Genomic DNA, 23,572 nt, shown 5'->3' with positions numbered 1-23,572 from the left:
TCACATACTTTTGCCACTCACAGATATGTAATATTGGATCATTTTCCTCAATAAATAAATGACCGAGTATAATATTTTTGTCTCATTTGTTGAACTGGGTTCTCTTTATCTACTTTTAGGACTCGTGTGAAAATCTGATGTTGTTTTAGGTCATATTTATGCAGAAATATAGAAAATTCTAAAGGGTTCACAAACTTTCAAGCACCACTGTATGTTCCCAAGCAGAATATAAAGTGTACAAATAAGTACTTTAGAGAGTACCTTTAGGGGTACAATGATGTACTTTGTTTTCTGAGAGTGTGTCCACATGACTTAACAAGTGAAAGTTAAACCAGGCTTGTAGTACTCAAGTCCAGGACTTGGACTCGAGTCCGACTCGTGCCCTAATTTTAAGGACTCATGAGTTGACTTGGACTTGAGCGCTGATGACTCCGACTTGGACTTGTCCATAAACTGCATTCGGAATCGTAAATTGATGACAAGGACTCAGATCTTTATTTTTTGTAACATGCCAGAATAATTTGGTATGAGATATTTATGTCTACATTAATTGTTATGCTAATTTTGTACAAGAGAATGCACATTCACCTGTTCATACATCATGTTCAGGAACAAGCTAACGTTAATGGCGCTAAAATGCCTGGAGAGAAGCCCCTAGGATTGTCCGCTTTGCTTATACAGACTTCTCGTGCAGTGGGAAAAAATGCACTGCTATGTGTTCCATATGTAGAAGAACTATCGAGGAGACGACGGGGACAACCTCGAACTTCAATCATCATTTGGCAAGACTCCACCCAGAGAAGGAAGTGACATGCTAATGTTCGTTGCTCTGGTGACAGCAGGGCTCACTTGCTGACTGATGAACTAGCTAGTGTTAACCCTCTCTCATGTTGTTTGCCCTGTTGATAGTGGACGGGGCTTGCTGAGCGATGAACAAGCTTTTTATCTGTAGTCGATTCACTAAAAAAGGGCCGTCAAGCAGTAATGTTTGTCCAACACAGTAGCAGAGACGGTTTCACATAAAGGCAGCAACAGCCACCGTCAAATGGTGCAGTTGGAGTCTCGTTCTCGGACTCGACCATCTGCTGATGGTAAATTCAATTTTTAAAAAATTAATTATATAAATTGGCTGCCCTGCCAAGTTAATTAATTACAATGGCTCAGGTCAAGCATTTTCTCTACTCATTCCTTTCGAGAAACACCAAAACACTCAGCTCTTGCGAGATGACTCCTCTCTTTACCTTCAACTTAGGGCTTTTTAGATTTGCTCTTTTTCAACCATGTAGTTACCTACATTCCCCATAATTGCTTACCATTATAATAAAAGTTGTTTTTTACTTATTAAATTTATCTGCTTTCTAAATATTGAAAATATATATCATGGGAAGAAAGATTTAAGAAAAATTCACATGGGATTGTTTCTTCCAACAACATACATCTCTCGTCTTTGCATTCCATCAACTTTTCTTTTTCCACAAATGTATAGGCCTCTATTCTGGGTCAAAAGTTCATCAGTTTAGAGATTTAAAGCCAAGATTTACAGCTTGAACCCCACTGAAGTATTTTTCTGATAGTTCGAAAAGTTTATTCATGGGGTTCACATAACACACACACACACACACACACACACAGTGCAGCTGATTATAACAGGGTTAAATAACTGTGCTATAACGATGTTTATAAAAGGTCAGCAATGTCATCATGACCATTCTGCCGTGTTTACGACAGTTCCAAATGTTTATTCCTGGGGGTTAACATAACACGCAGTATATCTCATGGACAGTTTCATCCAACTGTGTTTGTGCCATTGGTCTTTAAACACTATGCGCTTATATTAAGAGACATCTTGCTCATATTAAGTTAGAGACTATAGCTCATGTTTTTCCGTGCAGCTTATATTTATATCTCGTTAGTGGTGTTTCTACAGCAGCATGGTATGCTCTTTTTGCTGAATGAATAAATACAATTCTCTTATCCACATTCACTGGATATGAGCAATCACACGCTCTGACTGGCTACTCTACTACAAGGCTATCAGCTCACATACCGTGAGTAGAGAAAAACAAAATGGCGGCGTGCATCAAGTCAAATATATCACTTTGTTATCAAGTATTTAAAAGAAACAGAAATAGCTAAAAGAATATAGTCCCCCCACCCCACCCCCAATATTGCCTGTTCCACACTCTAGCCCAGTCGGTGGCAGTAATGCACCTTTAAGTTGGTTTGCTAACCACCAAAATCCCCTAAAGAAGAAAATAATGACAGTGTTTTGCTGAACCAAAACACACACACAAAAAAAAGCAACACAATATGGAATAAAAAGTATTTGATTGTAAGAACATGCATCTTTTATTTTTCAAGAATTATTATCGCATTTTTCACAAATTGCTACTGTCATTCACCGGTTTGTTTACATTCTCCTATAAGCGGAAATGATTTTGTCAGACATTTTGTATAAAAGTTTTTATTTATCAATTTTGCAAAAAATAAAAATGCTGTTTCTCAAAATCCAGTGAATGTGGACAGAATGAAACAGTTATTCCACTCAATCTCGTCTGAGAGGCTGTAAGCCAGGTATGCTCATGTCCAACTCGATTTCGTGGAATAACTGTAAAATGTGCATCTGCTGAAAGCTGGTGGAGGGAAAAATTGCAAAATATTGGTAAAATGATTTTCCTGGAGGGTCGTCAAAGAAATACTACTTTCACTGAGGCATTTTTAATGGGTACAAACAATTACTATTTTTTTTTTAGTCAATGGATACAACCATTTAAAATCTGCCAAACCATTATTTCAGGAAGCATAACATTTCATTAGAAACAGAACTGTGTCTGTCCTTTCAATTTTATATACATTATACACACACACACTGTACTGCTAGGATAGGTACTGAGGAGTCTTTTCATTCATTCCGAGTCAAATTCAATCAACAGGAAATACAATGACTAAATAAAGTGTTCAATGGTCCCATCTGTCCTACCTGGTGCCGCTGGAGTCGAGGCTGAGGAGGAGTCTGATGTAGACAAGGATGATGAAGGACTGGTGTCTCCAGTGCCTGAGTCTTTGGGTTTCTTAAGGCCATGCCTCATTACGACAAAGGTGTCAAACCCAAGAGCTGCATTAACTACAAGCTGGTAGAGCAGATATATTAAGAGTAGGAATTATTTCAGAATAAATATTATATATATATATATAAAAACATTATACACACACACACACACACACACACACACACCGGTGCTTGAAAGTTTGTGAACCCTTGAGAATTTTCTATATTTCTGCATAAATATGACCTAAAACATCATCAGATTTTCACACAAGTCCTAAAAGTAGATAAAGAGAACCCAGTTCAACAAATGAGACAAAAATATTATACTTGGTCATTTATTTATTGAGGAAAATGATCCAATATTACATATCTGTGAGTGGCAAAAGTATGTGAACCTTTGCTTTCAGTATCTGGTGTGACCCCCTTGTGCAGCAATAACTGCACTAAACGTTTCCGGTAACTGTTGATCAGTCCTGCACACCGGCTTGGAGGAATTTTAGCCCATTCCTCCGTACAGAACAGCTTCAACTCTGGGATGTTGGTGGGTTTCCTCACATGAACTGCTCACTTCAGGTCCTTCCACAACAACAACAACATTTTGATTGGATTAAGGTCAGGACTTTGACTTGGCCATTCCAAAACATTAACTTTATTCTTCTTTAACCATTCTTTGGTAGAACGACTTGTGTGCTTAGGGTTGTTGTCTTGCTGCATGACCCACCTTCTCTTGAGATTCAGTTCATGGACAGATGTCCTGACATTTTCCTTTAGAATTTGCTGGTATAATTCAGAATTCATTGTTCCATCAGTGATGGCAAGCCGTCCTGGCCCAGATGCAGCAAAACAGGCCCAAACCATGATACTACCACCACCATGTTTCACAGATGGGATAAGGTTCTTATGCTGGAATGCAGCGTTTTCCTTTCTCCAAACATAACGCTTCTCATAAAAAGTTCTATTTTGGTTTCATCCGTCCACAAAACATTTTTCCAATAGCCTTCTGGCTTGTCCACGTGATCTTTAGGAAACTGTAGAAGAGCAGCAATGTTCTTTTTGGAGAGCAGTGGCTTTCTCCTTGCAACCCTGCCATGCACACCATTGTTGTTCAGTCTTCTCTTGATGGTGGACTCACGAACATCAGCCAATGTGAGAGAGGCCTTCAGTTGCTTAGAAGTTACCCTGGGGTCCTTTGTGACCTCGCCAACTATTACACGCCCTGCTCTTGATCTTTGTTGGTTGACCACTCCTGGGGAGGGTAACAATGGTCTTGAATTTCCTCCATTTGTACACAATCTGTCTGACTGTGGATTGGTGGAGTCCAAACTCTTTAGAGATGGTTTTGTGACCTTTTCCAGCCCGATGAGCATCAACAACGCTTTTTCTGAGGTCCTCAGAAATCTCCTTTGTTCGTGCCATGATACACTTCCACAAACGTGTGTTGTGAAGATCAGACTTTGATAGATCCCTGTTCTTTAAATAAAACAGGGTGCCCACTCACACCTGACTGTCATCCCACTGATTGAAAACACCTGACTCTAATTTCACCTTCAAATTAACTGCTAATCCTAGAGGTTCACATACTTTTGCCACTCACAGATATGTAATATTGGATCATTTTCCTCAATAAATAAATGACCGAGTATAATATTTTTGTCTCATTTGTTTAACTGGGTTCTCTTTATCTACTTTTAGGACTTGTGTGAAAATCTGATGATCTTTTAGGTCATATTTATGCAGAAATATAGAAAATTCTAAAGGGTTCACAAACGTTCAAGCACCAGTGTGTGTGTATGTGTGTATATATATATATATATATATATATATATATATATATATATATATATATATATATACACACACACACACACACACTACCGTTCAAAAGTTTGGGGTCACTTTGAAATGTCCTTATTTTTGAAAGAAAACACTGTTCTTTTCGATGAAGATCACTTTAAAGGAACAGTCCACCGTACTTCCATAATGAAATATGCTCTTATCTGAATTGAGATGAGCTGCTCCGTACCTCTCCGAGCTTTGCGCGACCTCCCAGTCAGTCAGACGCAGTCAGACACGCTGTCACTCCTGTTAGCAATGTAGCTAGGCTCAGTATGGCCAACGGTATTTTTTGGGGCTGTAGTTAGATGCGACCAAACTCTTCCGTGTTTTTCCTGTTTACATAGGTTTATATGACCAGTGATATGAAACAAGTTCAGTTACACAAATTGAAACGTAGCGATTTTCTATGCTATGGAAAGTCCGCACTATAATGACAGGCGTACTAACAACTTCTGCGCGCTTCGGCAGCGCATTGATACAGAGCTCAGATATCAATGCGCTGTCAAAGCGCGCAGAAGGTGTTAGTACGCCTGTCATTATAGTGCGGACTTTCCATAGCATAGAAAATCGCTACGTTTCAATTTGTGTAACTGAACTTGTTTCATGTCACTGGTCATATAAACCTATGTAAACAGGAAAAACGTGGAAGAGTTTGGTCGCATCTAACTACAGCCCCAAAAAATACCATTGACCATACTGAGCCTAGCTACATTGCTAACAGGAGTGACAGCGTGTCTGACTGCGTCTGACTGACTGGGAGGTCGCGCAAAGCTCGGAGAGGTATGGAGCAGCTCGTCTCAATTCAGATAAGAGCATATTTCATTATGGAAGTACGGTGGACTGTTCCTTTAAACTAATCAGAAATCCACTCTATACATTGCTAATGTGGTAAATGACTATTCTAGCTGCAAATGTGTGGTTTTTGGTGCAATATCTCCATAGGTGTATAGAGGCCCATTTCCAGCAACTATCACTCCAGTGTTCTAATGGTACAATGTGTTTGCTCATTGCCTCAGAAGGCTAATGGAGGATTAGAAAACCCTTGTACAATCATGTTAGCACAGCTGAAAACAGTTTAGCTCTTTAGAGAAGCTATAAAACTGACCTTCCTTTGAGCAGATTGAGTTTCTGGAGCATCACATTTGTGGGGTCGATTAAATGCTCAAAATAGCCAGAAAAATGTCTTGACTAGATTTTCTATTCATTTTACAACTTATGGTGGTAAATAAAAGCATGACTTTTCATGGAAAACACAAAACTGTCTAGGTGACCCCAAACTTTTGAACGGTAGTGTGTATTATATATAAATAAATAAATAAATAAAAGTACCAGTTAAAGGCTTGGACACCCCTATTCATTCATAGTTTTTTCTGTATTTTGACTATTTTCTACATTGTAGATCAATATTGAAGGACACCACAACTATGAAATAAAATATGGAACATATGGAATTATGTGGTAAACAAAAAGTGTTTTTAAAAAAAACGTTTCTGAGTTTAGATTCTTCAAAGTATCCAGCATTTACCTTGATGACGCTTTACACACTATTGGCATCATCTTAATCAGCTTCATGAGGGAGTTGCCTGGAATGCTCTTCAATTAATAGGTGTGCCTCGTCAAAAGGTAATTCGTGCAATTTCTTGCCTTCTTAATGCATTTGAGATTCAACAGTAAATAGTAAATAATAAAAATACAGTAAATAGCTCAATTCTATGCCCTATTCTATGAAGAGAATGAAAAGTGGTAAGGCAGTCGGCCCAGATGACATCCCGTAATAGGAACAGCTGAAAGAAGATTATTATTAAATAGCCCTATTCGACAACTGTAGTAATCCATATTATGTCAAGAACCACTCAACTAAGTGAAGAGAAACGACATCCATCATTACTTTAAGACATGAAGCGTCTTTTAATGAATAAAAATAAAGACCAAACATTGAATTAGAAGGTGTCCCCAAACTTTTGACTGGTACTGTAGCCATGTTCCTAACTTCACTAGCAATTTGTAATGCCAGAATAAAACACCCTCACTCACATTAAAAGAGCCACCAAGGCGTCACTAAGATTTTTTGGCCCTCTAAATGGTGCTGCAGTTTATAAAGTGAAGCCAATTATAGTCTAAAAAACATTCATTTTTTCACTGATGTATTATTCAGACCAGTGAAAGTTAATATACCTTTCTCTGGCTAGCTGCAATGACTGTGGGGAGCCATCGACTCTCCCGCGTGTCCATAAGCAGGAAGACGACGTCATGTGCTGAGATCAGGGCCTCCAACTTTTCCACATCTTTCTGCGCCTGAGCAATCATCACTTCGGAAAAATTCACAGGGTGACCAGGCATGGGGATGCTCATGTTGAATCCCTCAGCATTCTGGAATAGTCAGAGAAGAGGGGATTACTATTACGCAAGAAATGTATTTTTTATATGGTGGTTTGGTGCAGGAGTTTGATCCTGAGCTTCTCATGTGGGCTTCTTCCAATGACCCAAAAACATAACAGTAGGTGGATTGGATAGTCAGCAGTTCCCCTTGTGTGTGTGAGTGAGTGAGTGATGCCTGGAGATGAGCTGGCATATGTTTCAGTGTTGCCGAGAGAGAGGCAACAGATCCAGTACAATCCTAAATGCTAAAGTGAGTAATGAAGAAAAATGAATGAATTAATTTCTTATATATAAGACAAGTGACACATTAAAAGGATAAACAAACATCAAATGTCACAGTAAAGTGTTACCACAAGCTGCTCGAACAGCTTCAATGCCACTTTTTCCATCACCCAAAAGGCACACACATGCTACATTCCAAATTGCATCCTACTGGAAGTTATAGAAATAGCTACTCTCCTATATTAAGTACCAGCACATATTTAGTGCACTTCAATGTGATTTGAGATGACCGACACCACCCTTTTGCTTGCAAGCAACTTCAACACTTACTCTACATGATAAATGTAAAGATCTTGGAATAGTGAGGAATTCCTTCTGCAATGCATAAAATGAATCGCTTTGCTCCTCAAAAAAAAAAACCCCACACATTTCTGTCAGAACCACTTTCATCAAGGAGCATTATTTACATTGCAATATTTGCCACAAGCTGTATTTGGCGGGTGGTTCTGTTCTGGGACCTCCCTGCCCTTCCACGTGCATACATGGAAAGCCTTGGGGAAGGGACAGCACACCTCCCTGCCCTACCATATGCCTACATGGAAAGGCTAAAGCAGGGAGAGCTGCAGAAAAAAAACCCATAGGGTACAGAACAGATGTTGATTAAGGTCGGAACATGGGACCTCCCTGCCCTTCCACGTGCCTGCGTGGAAAGCCTTGAGGCAGGGAGAGCACACTTCCCTGCCCTTCCATGTGCCTGCATGGAACAGCTAAAGCAGGGAGGGCAGCAGCAGTGGAAATGGCATGGATTAGGGATCTTAGTCTCTTTGACAAGGGCCAAATGCAACGGTTAGAGGACTAGGTCATGAGCAGGCATCTGTGATACAGAAAGGACATTGATTAAAGTCAGACAGCGTGAAAGGGGAGGAGTTGAGGTGGAGGTGGGCTGCAAAATGGCTTGCAGAGGAAACAGCAAAGGTAGGCAAGTTAAAGCAGCTTAAATAAGGTGCTCCATGAGAGATTTGCCAACAGAATGCGTAGAAGGGAATCGGCTTACCTGACAGCTAATGTGGGCTGGCTGAGATCAGCTGCAGTCAGCTGATGTAGCTGGAATTGAGGGCTGAGCATGACTTTGTGGCCTACCAGAACTATACTATGCTTGATTTGTGGTGATCCTGCAAGTGCTCTCCTACTTTCTTATACTGAGATAACAGCTAATTTAATTTAGGACAGCAATGAGTCAGTACAAGTGAAATCATCCGTTTTATTTTTTGAAGAGGATAACTGACTAGCTAATGTACCAGAGTAACCTGACTTTATCTCAGTGCCTACTGCTGATAAACAAGTACAAACTCTTCTCTTTGCTGCATGAGTCAAATATTGAATATTAATAAACATTAAATTGAAATGATGATGATGATGATCATCATCATCATCATCATGTTTTTAAAAATCTAGAATACAAACAATATCCCCTTTGTGGATCAAGACCTTGAAGCATATACATCAGGCCATGAAGCATATACATCATATGTGACATGCCAATCCCCAAGCCCAGATAAACAAAGAGGATTGCCATGACAGGCCCCGCAAGCCGGTGGCGTAAAAAGCTTGCTGCACATGCAACACATGATCAGCCTTGAAACTCGGACGGACCAGGTCACCAGACACGGAACGGAAATGGACATGATTCTCGCAAACCTCAAAGACCAAAATGTCCCTATCAAAGTCAAAACCATCTTACACACCTCCATACTCAGATCAATCCTCACATATGGACATGAAGCTTGGGCATTAAACTCCAAAACCAAAAGTAAGGTCAATGCTGCCGAAATGAGTGTTAAGAATCATTAAAAGGGGTGACTGTACGGACAGAGTGAGGAACGACGACATAAGGAAGGACTTGAACAGACTTGGTATAGGTTCATAGAATGAGGACAATTGAGATGGTTTGGCCACTTGAGAAGAATGGATGAAAACAGGCTCCCACTGAAGTACTACTACTACAAGCCTGAGTGTCCCAGGCCAGTGGGAAGGCCCCAGATAAGATGGACAGATAATGTCAAAACAGTTCTGGAGAAAAGGCGAAGAAAGTGGAGGAGGAGGAACTGTTCCTTGACCAGCAGAAATGGAGATACTTGAGTAAAAGGCAAATCAACTGACAAGCACTTAAGTGCTTACCTTGCGCAGGGTGAGAAATGGATCCAGACCTTGTCATGGTAATGGAGCTTGTGCACTTCAGTGAACCTCAGGGCTACATCACTAGGAACTTAATGGTGAACAGATCTGAGGGAAGAATCAGGAGTGATCCTAATGACCCCTATGAAAAGGTACAAAAAAGGCCAAGTGTACCTTGTTCAACTGGGGTTACCAGGACCCATCCATGGAACCAGGCCTGGGAGTGACTTCTACAGTCTGGTGTCTAGGCAGCCCACATAACCTGGTTGAGCTCAGCCCAACAGGTGACATGGAGCCATTTTGTAGGCCTAATCCCCCACCTGCAAGATGAAGGTTGTGGGTCAGGTGTGAGATCAGTCAGACAGCAGGCATGTAATGGACTTAGAAGAACAGACCCTTGCAGTGGAAACCTGCTTTGGAAATGGGGCATGATTGGAAGGAATGGCCTCCCAGATTTGAACCTGAGTAGTGAAATGTTATTAGACCTCTGAGCAAGTCTGTCAATAACAAAAAATCTGTTCAAACACTATATTGATCGTAAGTGTACTTGGTACCAGAGCACCTTGAGCCAAAGGCCAATAACCAATTTTGTGTTTGTACCGTTAGAGTTGATGCCATATGTTTTAGACACTTGGTTAGAGATGGACAGAGCTCTGACCAACACTTAGCGGTCAGCTGGATTCTTTGCCAAACAGAATTTTCTAGTAAACACAGGATAGTCTTCCGAGTTGCCTGGGAGCATTTGGCATAATCTTCAGGGAGCGAGAAATTTAACACACCGCTGAAAGTAGGCTTGACAGCACGCCGCTGCGCTGATGAACCTCCCATACGTTTGTATGCGAGAACAGCACATTTTCATTTTGCCTTTAAAAAGTATTTAATCTACATAACACTAGTGTTGATTCAAGAATAAATAACGTTTACGGAATATATTGTTAATTTTGTGTGGCATTGTGATGAGGTTTTACTTTAAACATTTAACGTTGTGTGATGCAATACACCAAATTCACAGGCACCGCCATCTTGGGTTTTTCAGTGATACTCGTCACCAGTCCATGTGTTTTGTTGTTGTTTCCAGCTCGCTCACTGTTGGTTCTGGTCAAGGTTTATTTATTCATTTTTAAAAGCACAAATGTAAAATTTTTACAGTACAAATATTCGTATGAAAGTCAAAGAGCACAAACTCCCACCACCCCCTCCCACCCACCCATTCCCATCCCTTCACAAAACAGGCATACAAATCACAAGCAAGGACATCTAAAACATTAACATTAAAGGAGAACAAAAAAATGAGAACAAAGCAAAAACAAGACAAACTGTAAAGAATAAATACACACCCAAAAATATATTTAAAAAGGGGGGGGGGGGGGGGGGGGGCGCACTGGTGGCCAGATCCTTGGTGGTTGTCTGCATAACAATCACAGTTATGGTGTATTTGTGATAACATCATAACAAGAGAGCAATAGAGGCCCTAAAGTGAAGAATAGGAAGACGTTACAGTACCATTGAGGAGATTAGATACATATCCTAAGTACTCGGCTGGTATAGAAGGAGAACAGTTAAAAGTTGGTGGGTTGGTAAGTAGTCTTAAACATACTAGATCATGGGAGTGTTTGTAAGTCAGTAAAGTATTCTATAAAAGGACTCCAGTGCTTGAAGAATCTACTTGTCCCCCCACGTAAAGTGAATTTGGCTTTCTCTAATTTTAAGAAAAACATGAGGTCTTCCAACCAGACAGATAGAAGAGGAGACTGTGGTGATTTCCAGTTAAGTAGAATTCTACGCCTAGCCAGTAGGGTGGCAAAGGCCACAACATTTGCATAGGTCTTGCTGAGGACATGTGGGCTGGGTGAAACACCAAATATGGCTACAAGAGGGCATGGTTCCAGAATGATTCCTAATATTTCTGAGAGGATTTTAAAGATGGAGTTCCAGTAATATTCAAGTTTGGGGCATAACGCAAACATATGAGTCAAGTGGCAAGGTGTGCCTCCACACTTCACACAGGTGTCCTCAGTGTCGGGGCATATTTTTGATAGCCTTAAACTCAACAGATGCAATCTTTGCACTATGTTTTGTTGTTGTTTCCAGCTCGCTCACTGTTGGTTTAATCAGCTTGAAACTCATGATTCCCACCGAGTGGTTGAATCTCTCATGTTGACTTGCTTTTTCCAATAAAATTGGCTGAACACTTTGACCAGTTTAAATCGGGAAGCTGTGCACATATGCGCAGTCCTGCACACCACTCAGGCTGCACAAATGTGCGCAGCTTCCCGATTTAAACTGTTTTTTTCTCATCCTTATACTTCCTGTTTCATGGACTGTAACGGATTTGCTTATTTAGTATTTTTAATACAGAATTTACTTTGAAATTATAATCAGACACTACAATGCCCCCCCTAAAAAAAAAAACCTGGATCTGCGCGATTCAGGCGGCATCCGCCAAAAGGCGCGCTGTTTGCATCCCAAACACAAATCAAATCATACAGAATAGACCTAAAATGTTTTTCAAAAATGACCCTTGCGTGAGTGAAGTGACAAGTGTCAAATAGAAACGTGACAAGCGAGCGATATTAAGTGTACATTACAATGTAAACGTACACTCAGCGGTTCCAGTTAGGCGATTGTTCACATGATGTTTTGGTTTCCAAAAACAAACTTAAACACAATTGATTGTTTATTTAAACAACTTACCACTTATAAAATGATCGGAGCAGACTTTGCTGTGTTTGGAAGGCTGATAATCCTTGTGGTTGATTCTCGCAAGCCATAGGTTTCTCCTTTGTATGCTGAGCCCGTACAGTGGGAATTCCATAAAAGCTCCGCTTGACTTCATCATCTGACCTATTACGACAGCCGTGAATACAACAGGTGTGCACCATTGCTAGCTTTAAATAGTAGTAATGTAACTATAAATGTAAATAATATATAAATGAATGTAACTCGCGCGCTACAATGTGTGCTCAGTGACCCGTACGGTAAGCTAGCCCTCCAAGATGGCCGCCACCAGGGAATCCCCGACTCTGTGACGTCATGTGAAAACTATCTATTCTGGCTTTTATGTTTAAACACAAAAGGATGGACCAATTTCATTGATTACTTTTAAGCCTGCTAGGTGCAAGATTGTCATATACAAGAAGAAGCCTTTATCTGTTTCTTACCCTGATACTCAAAATTCTAATTCTCTTTATTTTTGGCTTTTTGGTCTATTCATTTCTGATTGAGTTTTTTTTTTCTCATGAATTAAACCAATGGAAAACAATTGCTGGTTTGTGACCGAGGTAACGGACAGAAATGGACATTTTATAAAACACTGGATTTTCAAAATGTTCATCCATCCATTACCCACAACAGGTTATCCTGTGCAAGGTTGCGGGCAAGCTGGAACCTATCCCAGCTGACTATAGGCGAGAGGCAGGGTACACCCTGGACAAGTCACCAGGTCATCGCAGGGCTGACACAGAGACAAACAACCATTCACATTCACACCTATGGTCAATTTAGAGTCACCAGTTATACTAGCCTGCATGTCTTTGGACTGTGGGGGAAACCGGAGCACCCAGAGGAAACCCACACAGACACGGGGAGAACATTCAAACTCCACACAGAAAGGCCCCCATTGGCCACTGGACTCGAACCCAGAACCTTCTTGCTGTGAGGCGACAGTGCTAACCACTACACCACCATGCTGCCCAAAATGTTCATAACTTTGTTTTTTTTGCAAACATATTTACAAAATTAAACAAGTTTTCAATTTAGATCTTCATACTCTTTCATTTGATACATTACATAATACTATGGCAACTACTTTAAAAAACAGCCAGTCATTGCTACTGAAAGCTTCTGCCATGTCCTGAATGAGGGACACCGAGTCTGAATGGACCATGTTTGATTCCTCAAATGTAGAATCAGCTGTAAAGAACTGCTGCTGGAAGACTATGTATTGGTGCCCCTCATGGTCATAACCCTTGGATGCAGTGGTCAGGAAGACTATCAAGTTGAAAAAGGAAGGGTAGGCAAGAACCAGAAGGAAGCAGAGCCTACAAAATCAGCTGCAGAAGCAAAAGCCCAGGGATGGGAGGAGTTTGTAGAGACCATTCACAAACTCTGCTAGGCAAGTACATGGTGCCAGTGACTTCTACTGAGGTTACTATTGAGTGATGGAAGGAGGACTGTAAGGAAGTCCTTAACCTAGTGTACATGCCCTCCCTTCCGGAGGTAGTGGCCAAAACCTCTGGTGTGGTGGAATCTACCTAGGTTACAGTAACCATCATGATGGCAGGACTGTTGAGATGGATGCAATTTGGCCAGACATGTTGAAGTCAATGGACAAGGTTGGGACTGTGTAATCAATCAGCCTCTTCACATTCTCTTTTTCATGGAAAAAAAAGTGTGAGACTGACAAACAGATTAGGCCAGAAGTAGCAGTAGGTATAACAGTTATTGTAGCAGTCTGGTGGTGAAGCAAGAACTCCATTTGCAGACAAAGACCTCTGTTTACTGGTCAATCCACAGTGACTGAAAGAGGGCAGGTTGCAGAAATGAGGTTCTTCTAATGAGTTGCTGGGCTTACTCTCCACGATAAGGTCAAAAGCCTGACAATCCAGCAGGAACATGGACTAGAGCTGCTGCTCCTCTTAATTGAGAGGAGCCAGTTGAGGTGGTTTAGGGACTTTACCACTTGCTGAAGTTGTATTGGGCATATACTACTGGGTGGAAACCCTGGGGCAAATCCAGGACCTGCTGGAGAGATTAACCTCACGGTTGGCTTGGGAATGCCTGGAAATCCCTCAGAAGGAGCTGGAATCTGTAGCTGGGGATAGAGAAGTCTAGACTGACCAACTTGGCCTGTTACCACTGTGATACCCACCAGGAAAAGAGGATTGGGGGGGGGGGAGAATCAATAAAGGAATAGGAAAAAAAAAAAAAAAGGAGGACAAAAAAAAATCTTATAGTCTGGAAAATAAATAAAGATATACAAACCAAAATGAAATGAGCTTGTATACTGCTTTTTTGACCATTAATAGCAGCCTGGTGGCATTAAAGTGGGTCACCATCATTACATGGCTTTTCATATACTTTGTTAGCTAATTAAATCATAAACACAATATAATTAATGAAGCGTATTCAGGTCTATCCCGCGAGTTGGCCTAGTGGTTAGTGTGTCTGCCTCTCAATTGGAAGATTGTGAGTTTTACTCGCGGTCGGGTCATACCAAAGACCATCATAAAAATGGTACCTACTGCCATCTGGCAAGGCACGCTGCAATACAGATGCGAGTGGGGAAGTCAAAATCTTGCGGTTACCAGAGGCCTAGCCCCCCACTGTAACCCTCGCTATATAGGCAAGAGGCCAAGGGCTATTAAAATGGAGATCGGCGTTGCACCCATACACCTCAAAGAGCTGGTTAGTACTGGGACAGGAGCCTGCCTGGGAAGACCAGGCAGACCATGAGAGGGACTTTGACTTGACCTTGACTCAGGTCTATTGTGCTTTAATGCCTAACATTCTACTAAGGTGCATAATAGGGCCATTACAACTTGTGTACTTCCTTTGATTATGCATTTATATTGCAATGTGAAGATATTAAATTTACCTACGTCAAAAAAATAAAGATGACGCAAATAAAACTTGAATCATACATTGCTCACATTCTGATGTCTCACCACTACTGAAATGAGCATTAGCCTAAGGAGGATTCTATGTTTGTGCATGTGTGTGCGCGCGAGAGCAGGATGGTAAGGACGAGAGCACTAATTATGACGGAGATAACAGAGCAGTGTCTAATTAGCTTTAAAATCACACAGGGGTTCTGAAAAGGTAAAGTATGAACTGCTCATTAGTCAAACAGGAGGAGCTGATCAATGCAGGAAACACTGATAAATTATAAAACAGTGAGTAAACACAACAGAATGCTAATTCACCAGAATAAATAAGCAAGAATTATGCAGAAGAGGATGAGGGGATTTAGGTAGGGAGAACTGTTTATAAACCACACAGACGCACATATAGGAATTACCATGTTTGTGAGGTACTATACCTGGCCTGCATTTTAATATAGCAAAATAAAGCAATGCCAAGCCGACAACCCCAATTCCAAAAAAGTTGGGACACTGTATAAAAGATAAATAAAAACAGAATGCAAATGATCTGCAAATCCTTTTCAACCTATATTCAACTGAACACAGTACAAAGACAAGATATTTAAATGTTCAAATTGATCAACTTTGTGTTTGTTTGTTTTTTTGTAAATATAGACTCGTTCTAAATTTGATGCCTGCAACACATTCCCAAAAAAGTTGGGACAGGAGCAACAAAAGACTAGGAATGTTGTGGAATGGTTAAAAAACAAAACAAAAAAAACCACACATATGCACACACACTACCCACCACACTCGTGTGGAACATTCTACAGGTAAACAGGTTAATCTGTAATTGGAAACGCTCACAAGCAAGGATGGGGAAAAAGTTCACCACTTTATGAAAAACTGCGTGAACAAATAGTCCAACAGTTTAAGAGCAGTGTCGTACGTTTTACAACCCTGCAATGTACAACTGCAAGGAATTTATGGATTTCACTACTGACAATCATCAAAAGATTCAGAGAATCCATAGAAATCTCCGTACATAAGGGGCAAGGCCGAAAACCAACACTGAATACCTGTGATCTTCGATCCATTGTATAAAGGATATTACTACATGGTCTTGGGAACACTTTGCAAAAACACTGTTGGGAAACACAGTTTGTCACTGCATCTACCATGCAAAGTGATTGCCATATATCAACATCATCCAGAAAAACTGCTGACTTCTCTGGGCCTGAGCTCATCTGAAACAGATTGATGCAAAGTGGAAAAGTGTGCTGTGGCCTGACGAGTCCACATTTCAAATTGTTTTTTGGAAATCATGGACGTTGTGTCCTCCGTGCTAAAAAGGAAGAAGGACCATCTAGATTGTTACCAGCAGAAAGTTCAAAAACCAGCATCTGTGATGGTATGGGGATGTTTTACTACCCACAGCATGGATAGATTGCACATCTGTGAAGGCACCAACAATGCCAAAAGGTACATACGGGTTTTAGAGCAATATATGCTGCCATCCAGACAACATCTTTTTCACGGATATTCCAGCAAGACAATGCCAATCCAAATTTTGCCTGTATTGCAACAGTGTGGCATCACAGTAAAAGAGTGCAGGCGGTAAACTGGCCTGCCCCCCCACTTAAAATGTGTGCTGCGTTTTGAAGCACAAAATCTGATAACAGGGACAAGCAACAAAGGGAAAGGATTACATGGTCAAAACTTCAACAATTAGTGTCTTCAGTTCCCAAATGCTTACCAAGTGTTGTTCAAAGAAAAAGGTCATGTAACATAGCGGTAAACATGCCTTGTCCCAATTTTTTTTTCCGAATGTGTTGCAGGCACCACATTTAGCATGAGTGTATATTTACTAAAACAACAAAGTTCATGAGTTTGTACATTAAATACCTTGTCTTAGTATTGTATTTAATTGAATATATGTCGGAAATGTTTTGCAAATCTCATCTCAAATCATTGGATTCTATTTTTATTTCCGTTTTACACAGTTTCCTAACAAAAAAAAAATGTATTGAAAAGACTAATTTTCAGACTAGATTTTCACACAACAAAAGTTTACACAGCATATTCCAGCAAGACAACACCAATCCAAATTTTGCCTGTATTGCAACAGTGTGGCGTCATAGTAAAAAAAAGAGTGCAGGCGCTAAACTGGCCTGCCCCCCACCCGCCTGCCCGCTTAAAATGTGTGGTGCGTTTTGAAGCACAAAATCTGATAACAGGGACAAGCAACAAAGGGAAAGGATTACACGGTCAAAACTTCAGCAATTCGTGTCTTCAGTTCCCAAATGCTTACTGAGTGTTGTTAAAGGAATAGTCCACCGTACTTCCATAATGAAATATGCTCTTATCTGAATTGAGACGAGCTGCTCCGTACCTGTCCGAGCTTTGCGCGACCTCCCAGTCAGTCAGACGCAGTCAGACGCGCTGTCACTCCTGTTAGCAATGTAGCTAGGCTCAGTATGGCCAATGGTATTTTTTGGGGCTGTAGTTAGATGCGACCAAACTCTTCCACGTTTTTCCTGTTTACATAGGTTTATATGACCAGTGATATGAAACAAGTTCAGTTACACAAATTGAAACGTAGCGATTTTCTATGCTATGGAAAGTCCGCACTATAATGACAGGCGTACTAACACCTTCTGCGCGCTTCGGCAGCGCATTGATATCTGAGCTCCGTATCAATGCGCTGCCGAAGCACGCAGAAGTTGTTAGTACGCCTGTCATTATAGTGCGGACTTTCCATAGCATAGAAAATCGCCACGTTTCAATTTGTGTAACTGAACTTGTTTCATATCACTGGTCATATAAACCTATGTAAACAGGAAAAACGCGGAAGAGTTTGGTCGCATCTAACTACAGCCCCAAAAAATACCATTGGCCATACTGAGCCTAGCTACATTGCTAACAGGAGTGACAGTGCGTCTGACTGCGTCTGATTGACTGGGAGGTCGCGCAAAGCTCGGACAGGTACGGAGCAGCTCGTCTCAATTCAGATAAGAGCATATTTCATTATGGAAGTACGGTGGACTGTTCCTTTAAAAGAAAAGGTCATGTAACATAACGGTAAACATACCTTGTACCAATTTTTTTTTTGGACTGTGTTGCAGGTATCACATTTAGCATGAGTGTATATTTACAAAAACAACAAAAGACTAGACTGGTTTGAGCTAATGGGAGGGTTATGATAATGAAAATTATTGATAATTAAATACCACTCTTTACAACCATGGTGAGGAGAAAAGCTTTTCAGAATTCACAGATCAAATCTTGAGGCCAATGAGCTACAACAGCATCAGGTTCTACTCCTGTCAATAGTCATATGGTGTTCCTAAGGAAGTGGTCATGAGCACAGTCTACGATTTGAGCACCTTGGTAGTCTTCCCAAATGTCCAAAACACATTTAATAATGGCAAACATTATAAAGACCACATGATACGAGAAGCGGTGACTCATGTGTCTTGATATCATCTTCCCATGATGGCCTGATCAAATTTTTCTAGGCCAGAGGGTGTAGGATGTTTCTGATTGTTCCAGAATGAGCTCTAATACGATGAATTAGACTTGAGACTCATGCTCAAATGCCAACTGTCAGAAATAAGCTGATTTGCCAGCTAGCTTCAAATATCCACTTGACTACAGTGGTGGGCAAAAGTTTACATACCCCAACAGAATATTTCGTTTCTTGCCCATTTCTAAGAGAAATTGAATGATAATACACAAAAACCTTTATTTCACTTGTGGTTAATGGTTGGCTGAAGCTATTTATTGCATTCATTACTGCGTTTACTCTTTGAAAACCATGAAAACAACAAAAACTACCTAAATGACCCTGATCAAAAGTTTACATACCCCTGTGAATTGGCCTGAAAACCTGTACACAATTTGACATAAACAGGACTGAATGGCAATTAAAGGCAACTACCTTCACCTGTGATCTGTTTTCTTCTAATTAGTGGGTGAAAATAAAAGTCAGTAAATTGCTGGACTTTTGAGAGAACCTTTTATCCCTCATCCAGTGCTGCACGTCATCTTTGAGATTGAGCCATGGGAAAATCAAAGGAATTGTCAAAGGACCTGCGTGAAAAGGTAGCTGAACTTTATAAATCAGGGAAGGGATATAAGAAAATATCAAAGCAATTAAAAATGTCAGTCAGCACTGTTCAAACAATAATCAAGAAGTGGAAAGTCAGGGGCTCTGTAGACACCAAAGCCCGTTCAGGTAGACCAAGAAAAATTTCACCCACCACTGCTAGAAGAATTGTGCGTGATGTAAAGAAGAAGCCCCAAATAACATCTGGTGAACTTTGAGATTCTCTGAAACAAGTTGATGTGGATGTTTCAAAGAGTACAATTAGGAGACTCTTGAGAAGAAATGGGCTGCATGGGAGAGTTGCCAGAAGAAAGCCCCTTCTACGCAAATGCCACAAAGAAGCCCGTCTACGATATGCCAGACTGCACAGAGACACACCCCAAACCTTCTGGCAAAAAGTTGTGTGGAGTGATGAGACCAAAATTGAACTTTTTGGGCACAACACTAAACGCTACATCTGGCGAGGAATCAACAAGGCCTATGATGAAAAGTACACCATTCCCACAGTGAAACATGGTGGTGGATCTCTGATGCTTTGGGGATGTGTGAACTACAAAGGCACTGGAAATTTGGTAAGAGTTGATGGCAGGATGAATGCAGTCACTTATCAAAAGATACTGGAGGAAAATCTACACGCCTCAGCCCGGAAGCTGCGCATAGGACGAACTTGGACATTCCAGCATGACAATGATCCAAAACACAAGGCCAAATCAACTTGTCAGTGGCTACAACAGCATAAAGTGAAGGTCTTAGAGTGGCCATCTCAGTCTCCTGACCTCAACATTATTGAGCCACTCTGGGGAGACCTCAAACGTGCAGTCCATGCAAGACAGCCCCAGACTTTACAGGAACTGGAGGCTTTTTGCCAAGAAGAATGGGCAGCTTTCCCATCTGAAAAGATAAAGAGACTCATTGACAACTATCACAAAAGACTTCAAGCTGTTATTGATGTTAAAGGGGGAAATACACAGTATTAAGAATTGGGGTATGTAAACTTTTGATCAGGGTCATTTGTGTAGTTTTTTTGTTGTCATAATGGTTTAAAAAGAGTTAACATTTTCTTGACATTTTCTTGACAATAAATGGCTTCAGCCAACCATTAACCACAAGTGAAATAAAGGTTTTTGTGTATTATCATTCAATTTCTCTTAGAAATAGCCAAGAAACAAAACATTCTGTTGGGGTATGTAAACTTTTGCCCACCACTGTATGTATATAGGGACTATGAATTACATAAGATGTAGTCTAAATCAGCAATGCCTCAGCCTGAGTTCAACATTTCACATGACCTGCTCAGATAATCTAACATACAGGTGGTCTTTTGTCAAATGCAAAACAGGATTTGGCTAGAGAACTTGCCCTGTCCATTAATTTATCATACAGCGAGAAATTGTCCATCTATAAACCAAATAACCAACAGCAATCCAGAGCGCCGGTTTCTCGAGTGGCAAGAAGTCATTTCACTTAAAAACAAAGATGCTTAATTTGTATAAATTCCTGAGGGTGGCCTGTCCAAATTTATGAGAAAAAAAAATGAAGCGAGTCAGTAATATCATGTGCCAGAATTTGGTTCAGATTTTAATCACAATATGGTGATTTTCAGAAACTTGAGTCAGAAGCAGGGTATTGTCTAGAAATTGAGAGAAGGGAGTCTGATGACCAAGCGAAGAACTGCTAAGGGGGGTCCAGGGGCACACTCCTCCAGGAAAATTTGAAATATTGAAGCAAATTTGGGGCCCTCTGGTGCAATCTTGACATGAAAATCAGTTGGGAAAAGTTCTTAAAATAAGGTGGTTGAGGTAGTGAATTTCTGAAAAAGGAATCCATCAGCTCAAATAATTTCAAGAAAGTTCTTTATTTTATGCCATTTTATTGCACATGTAGCCTTTGTGCCCAATTTTGCAATGCCCAGTCCTGATTAGCACGGCGTGGTAAATTGGTAATGGCTGTCCCAACCACAGAAGCTAACCTTTACATGTACATATTGAGCTTGTGTAAGCATTAGAGATTTCACACACACACTTCAGATGAGGCTGCATGAAAAGTTCTGCGGCTTCCTCAAATAGGAAGTCCTCAATGGCTATCTTGGCGTAGCTTAGACGGACAACGCAGTCCAATGTACAGATGCTAAGTTGGTTGTGGAGGCCAACCTTTATTCTGTTGCTACAGCTGAACCTGGCTGTAGGATGAAACAAGGACCATGGTTGGTTGCCGTGCTGCGCATTGGCCAATGGAAACATGCTATCAATTCTGAGCAGCAAATCACGTCCCGCTTCAGAAATAAGTGAGAGCAAACACTGTACCAGAGAAACATGCATGTGGGATGCAGATTTATTGTGTTGTTTGGGGTCCCCACTCATCCACTGGCGTTTATTTTGATTTGGCAGTGCAATTAACATTGCTCATTTTTGTTTCATCATAAGCGGCTATAGATAATGGATGGATAATTTTCTCTAATAGGAATTTTGAAGCCAGTGATTGCAGAAAATTACCAGTCAACTTCTAGTATTGGTCAGGCTTGTAGTACTCGAGTCCAACTCATGCCCTAATTTTAAGGACTCGTGACTTGACTTGGACTTGAGCACTGACGACTCAGACTCGTGCATTAACTGCATTAGGACTCGTAAATTGGAGACGAGGACTCGTTTTTTGTAAACATGACATAATAATTTGCCATAAAATATTTATATCTACATTAATTTTCGTACTCATTTCGTGCAAGAGTGTCACACCTGCACGCGTGCATCAGATAGACTTGGGCGCACTCCGGACTCTCGTGCACATGCCAAAAACGACTCGCACCTGCACAGGATTAAAGTGCAATCAGCGCGCCTATATAAAAACTGTGAAAACACACTTTGCAAAGTATTGAGTTGCATTGCTGACAATACCGAGCCTTATTTCCTTGTTTGTTTTCCTGATCCCTGATCTCCTGTTTCTCGTCTTTGATTCTGCCGAGTCTACAATAGCCTGTTTGTGCCTCGCTCGACCTACTGCCCGTTTCATCGTTTTACAATTTTGCCTGCCATTCTGGATTGTTTACCTGTCTTCACTTGTATTAATTAACACACCTTCTGCACTTACATCCGTCTCCCAACCATCTCTGACAGAATACTTCACGCTCCCTGATAAACAGAACGCACATTCACCTGTTCATACGTCATGTTCAGGAACAAACTAGCGTTAATGGCGCTAAAACAGCCACTGTCAAATGGTGCAATTGCAGTCTTGTTCTTGGACTCAACTCAGATCAACCGTGGACTCGACTCGAAATTTTTTTTAATGACTTGGACTTGGGGGGCGGCACGGTGGTGTAGTGGTTAGCGCTGTCGCCTCACAGCAAGAAGGTCCAGGTTCAAGCCCCGTGGCCGACGAGGGCCTTTCTGTGCGGAGTTTGCATTTTCTCCCCGTGTCTCCGGGTGCTCCGGTTTCCCCCACAGTCCAAAGACATGCAGGTTAGGTTAACTGGTGACTCTAAATTGACCGTAGGTGTGAATGTGAGTGTGAATGGTTGTCTGTGTCTATGTGTCAGCCCTGTGATGACCTGGCAACTTGTCCAGGGTGTACCCTGCCTTTCACCCGTAGTCAGCTGGGATAGGCTCCAGCTTGCCTGCGACCCTGTAGAACAGGATAAAGTGGCTAGAGATAATGAGATGAGATGAGACTTGGATTTGAACACTGGGGACTCGAGACTGGACTCGGACCCGAGGTTTAGTGACTCGACTACAACACTGGTATTGGCTGTTGAAAAGATGGGCTGACGGGTCTCTAGATAAAATGGAGGTCAGCACTAATTAAAGAATAGCTCCATCATGAGCATGAGGCATTACATTACTTTGGCTGTCTACATGGCCAGCCTGACTAGCAGCACAAAAAGTGTGGCTAATGAGCATGACGTTAGTGTTTGGTTATGGTTAGGACTAGGGATGAAGTTTAGGATAGTAATTTTTCCCCATTTTGGCTAAACTCACAGTTAACATGACTCTCACTTGATGTAACACTGAATTATGCACCATATCATCTGCACCGAAAGACAAGCTGTCACTCATCATGCAGTGCACCATTCATCAGTATCGAGCATTTGAAAGACAAAATTCTTGTTTCTTGTGCCTGTCATTATGTGAACGCATTATATACATTATCACAAACTTGAAATGTTGCAATTACTGTCATGTATCTGTTTGCATGGTTTCCATCCCAGAAGGTTTACGAGTGAAAGAA

At 41.0% G+C, this 23,572-nt stretch overlaps 1 protein-coding gene across 2 annotated transcripts in view; it reads right to left on the bottom strand.

Moving 5' to 3' along the window:
- Nucleotides 1–23,572, bottom strand: part of atg7 (ATG7 autophagy related 7 homolog (S. cerevisiae)) — a 307,435-nt gene that overhangs the window by 223,277 nt on the left and 60,586 nt on the right. For both annotated transcript variants that reach the window (XM_060909788.1, XM_060909789.1), the window contains exons 13-14: nucleotides 7,061–7,255; nucleotides 2,981–3,131 (exon numbers count right to left, since the gene is read on the bottom strand). In XM_060909788.1, the coding sequence (XP_060765771.1) occupies nucleotides 2,981–3,131; nucleotides 7,061–7,255 (346 nt within the window). The remainder of the gene's footprint in view (nucleotides 1–2,980; nucleotides 3,132–7,060; nucleotides 7,256–23,572) is intronic.

Source organism: Neoarius graeffei, chromosome 26 (assembly GCF_027579695.1).
Source record: "Neoarius graeffei isolate fNeoGra1 chromosome 26, fNeoGra1.pri, whole genome shotgun sequence".
NCBI lineage: Eukaryota > Metazoa > Chordata > Actinopteri > Siluriformes > Ariidae > Neoarius > Neoarius graeffei.
This window is presented reverse-complemented; position numbering and strand designations above follow the sequence as displayed.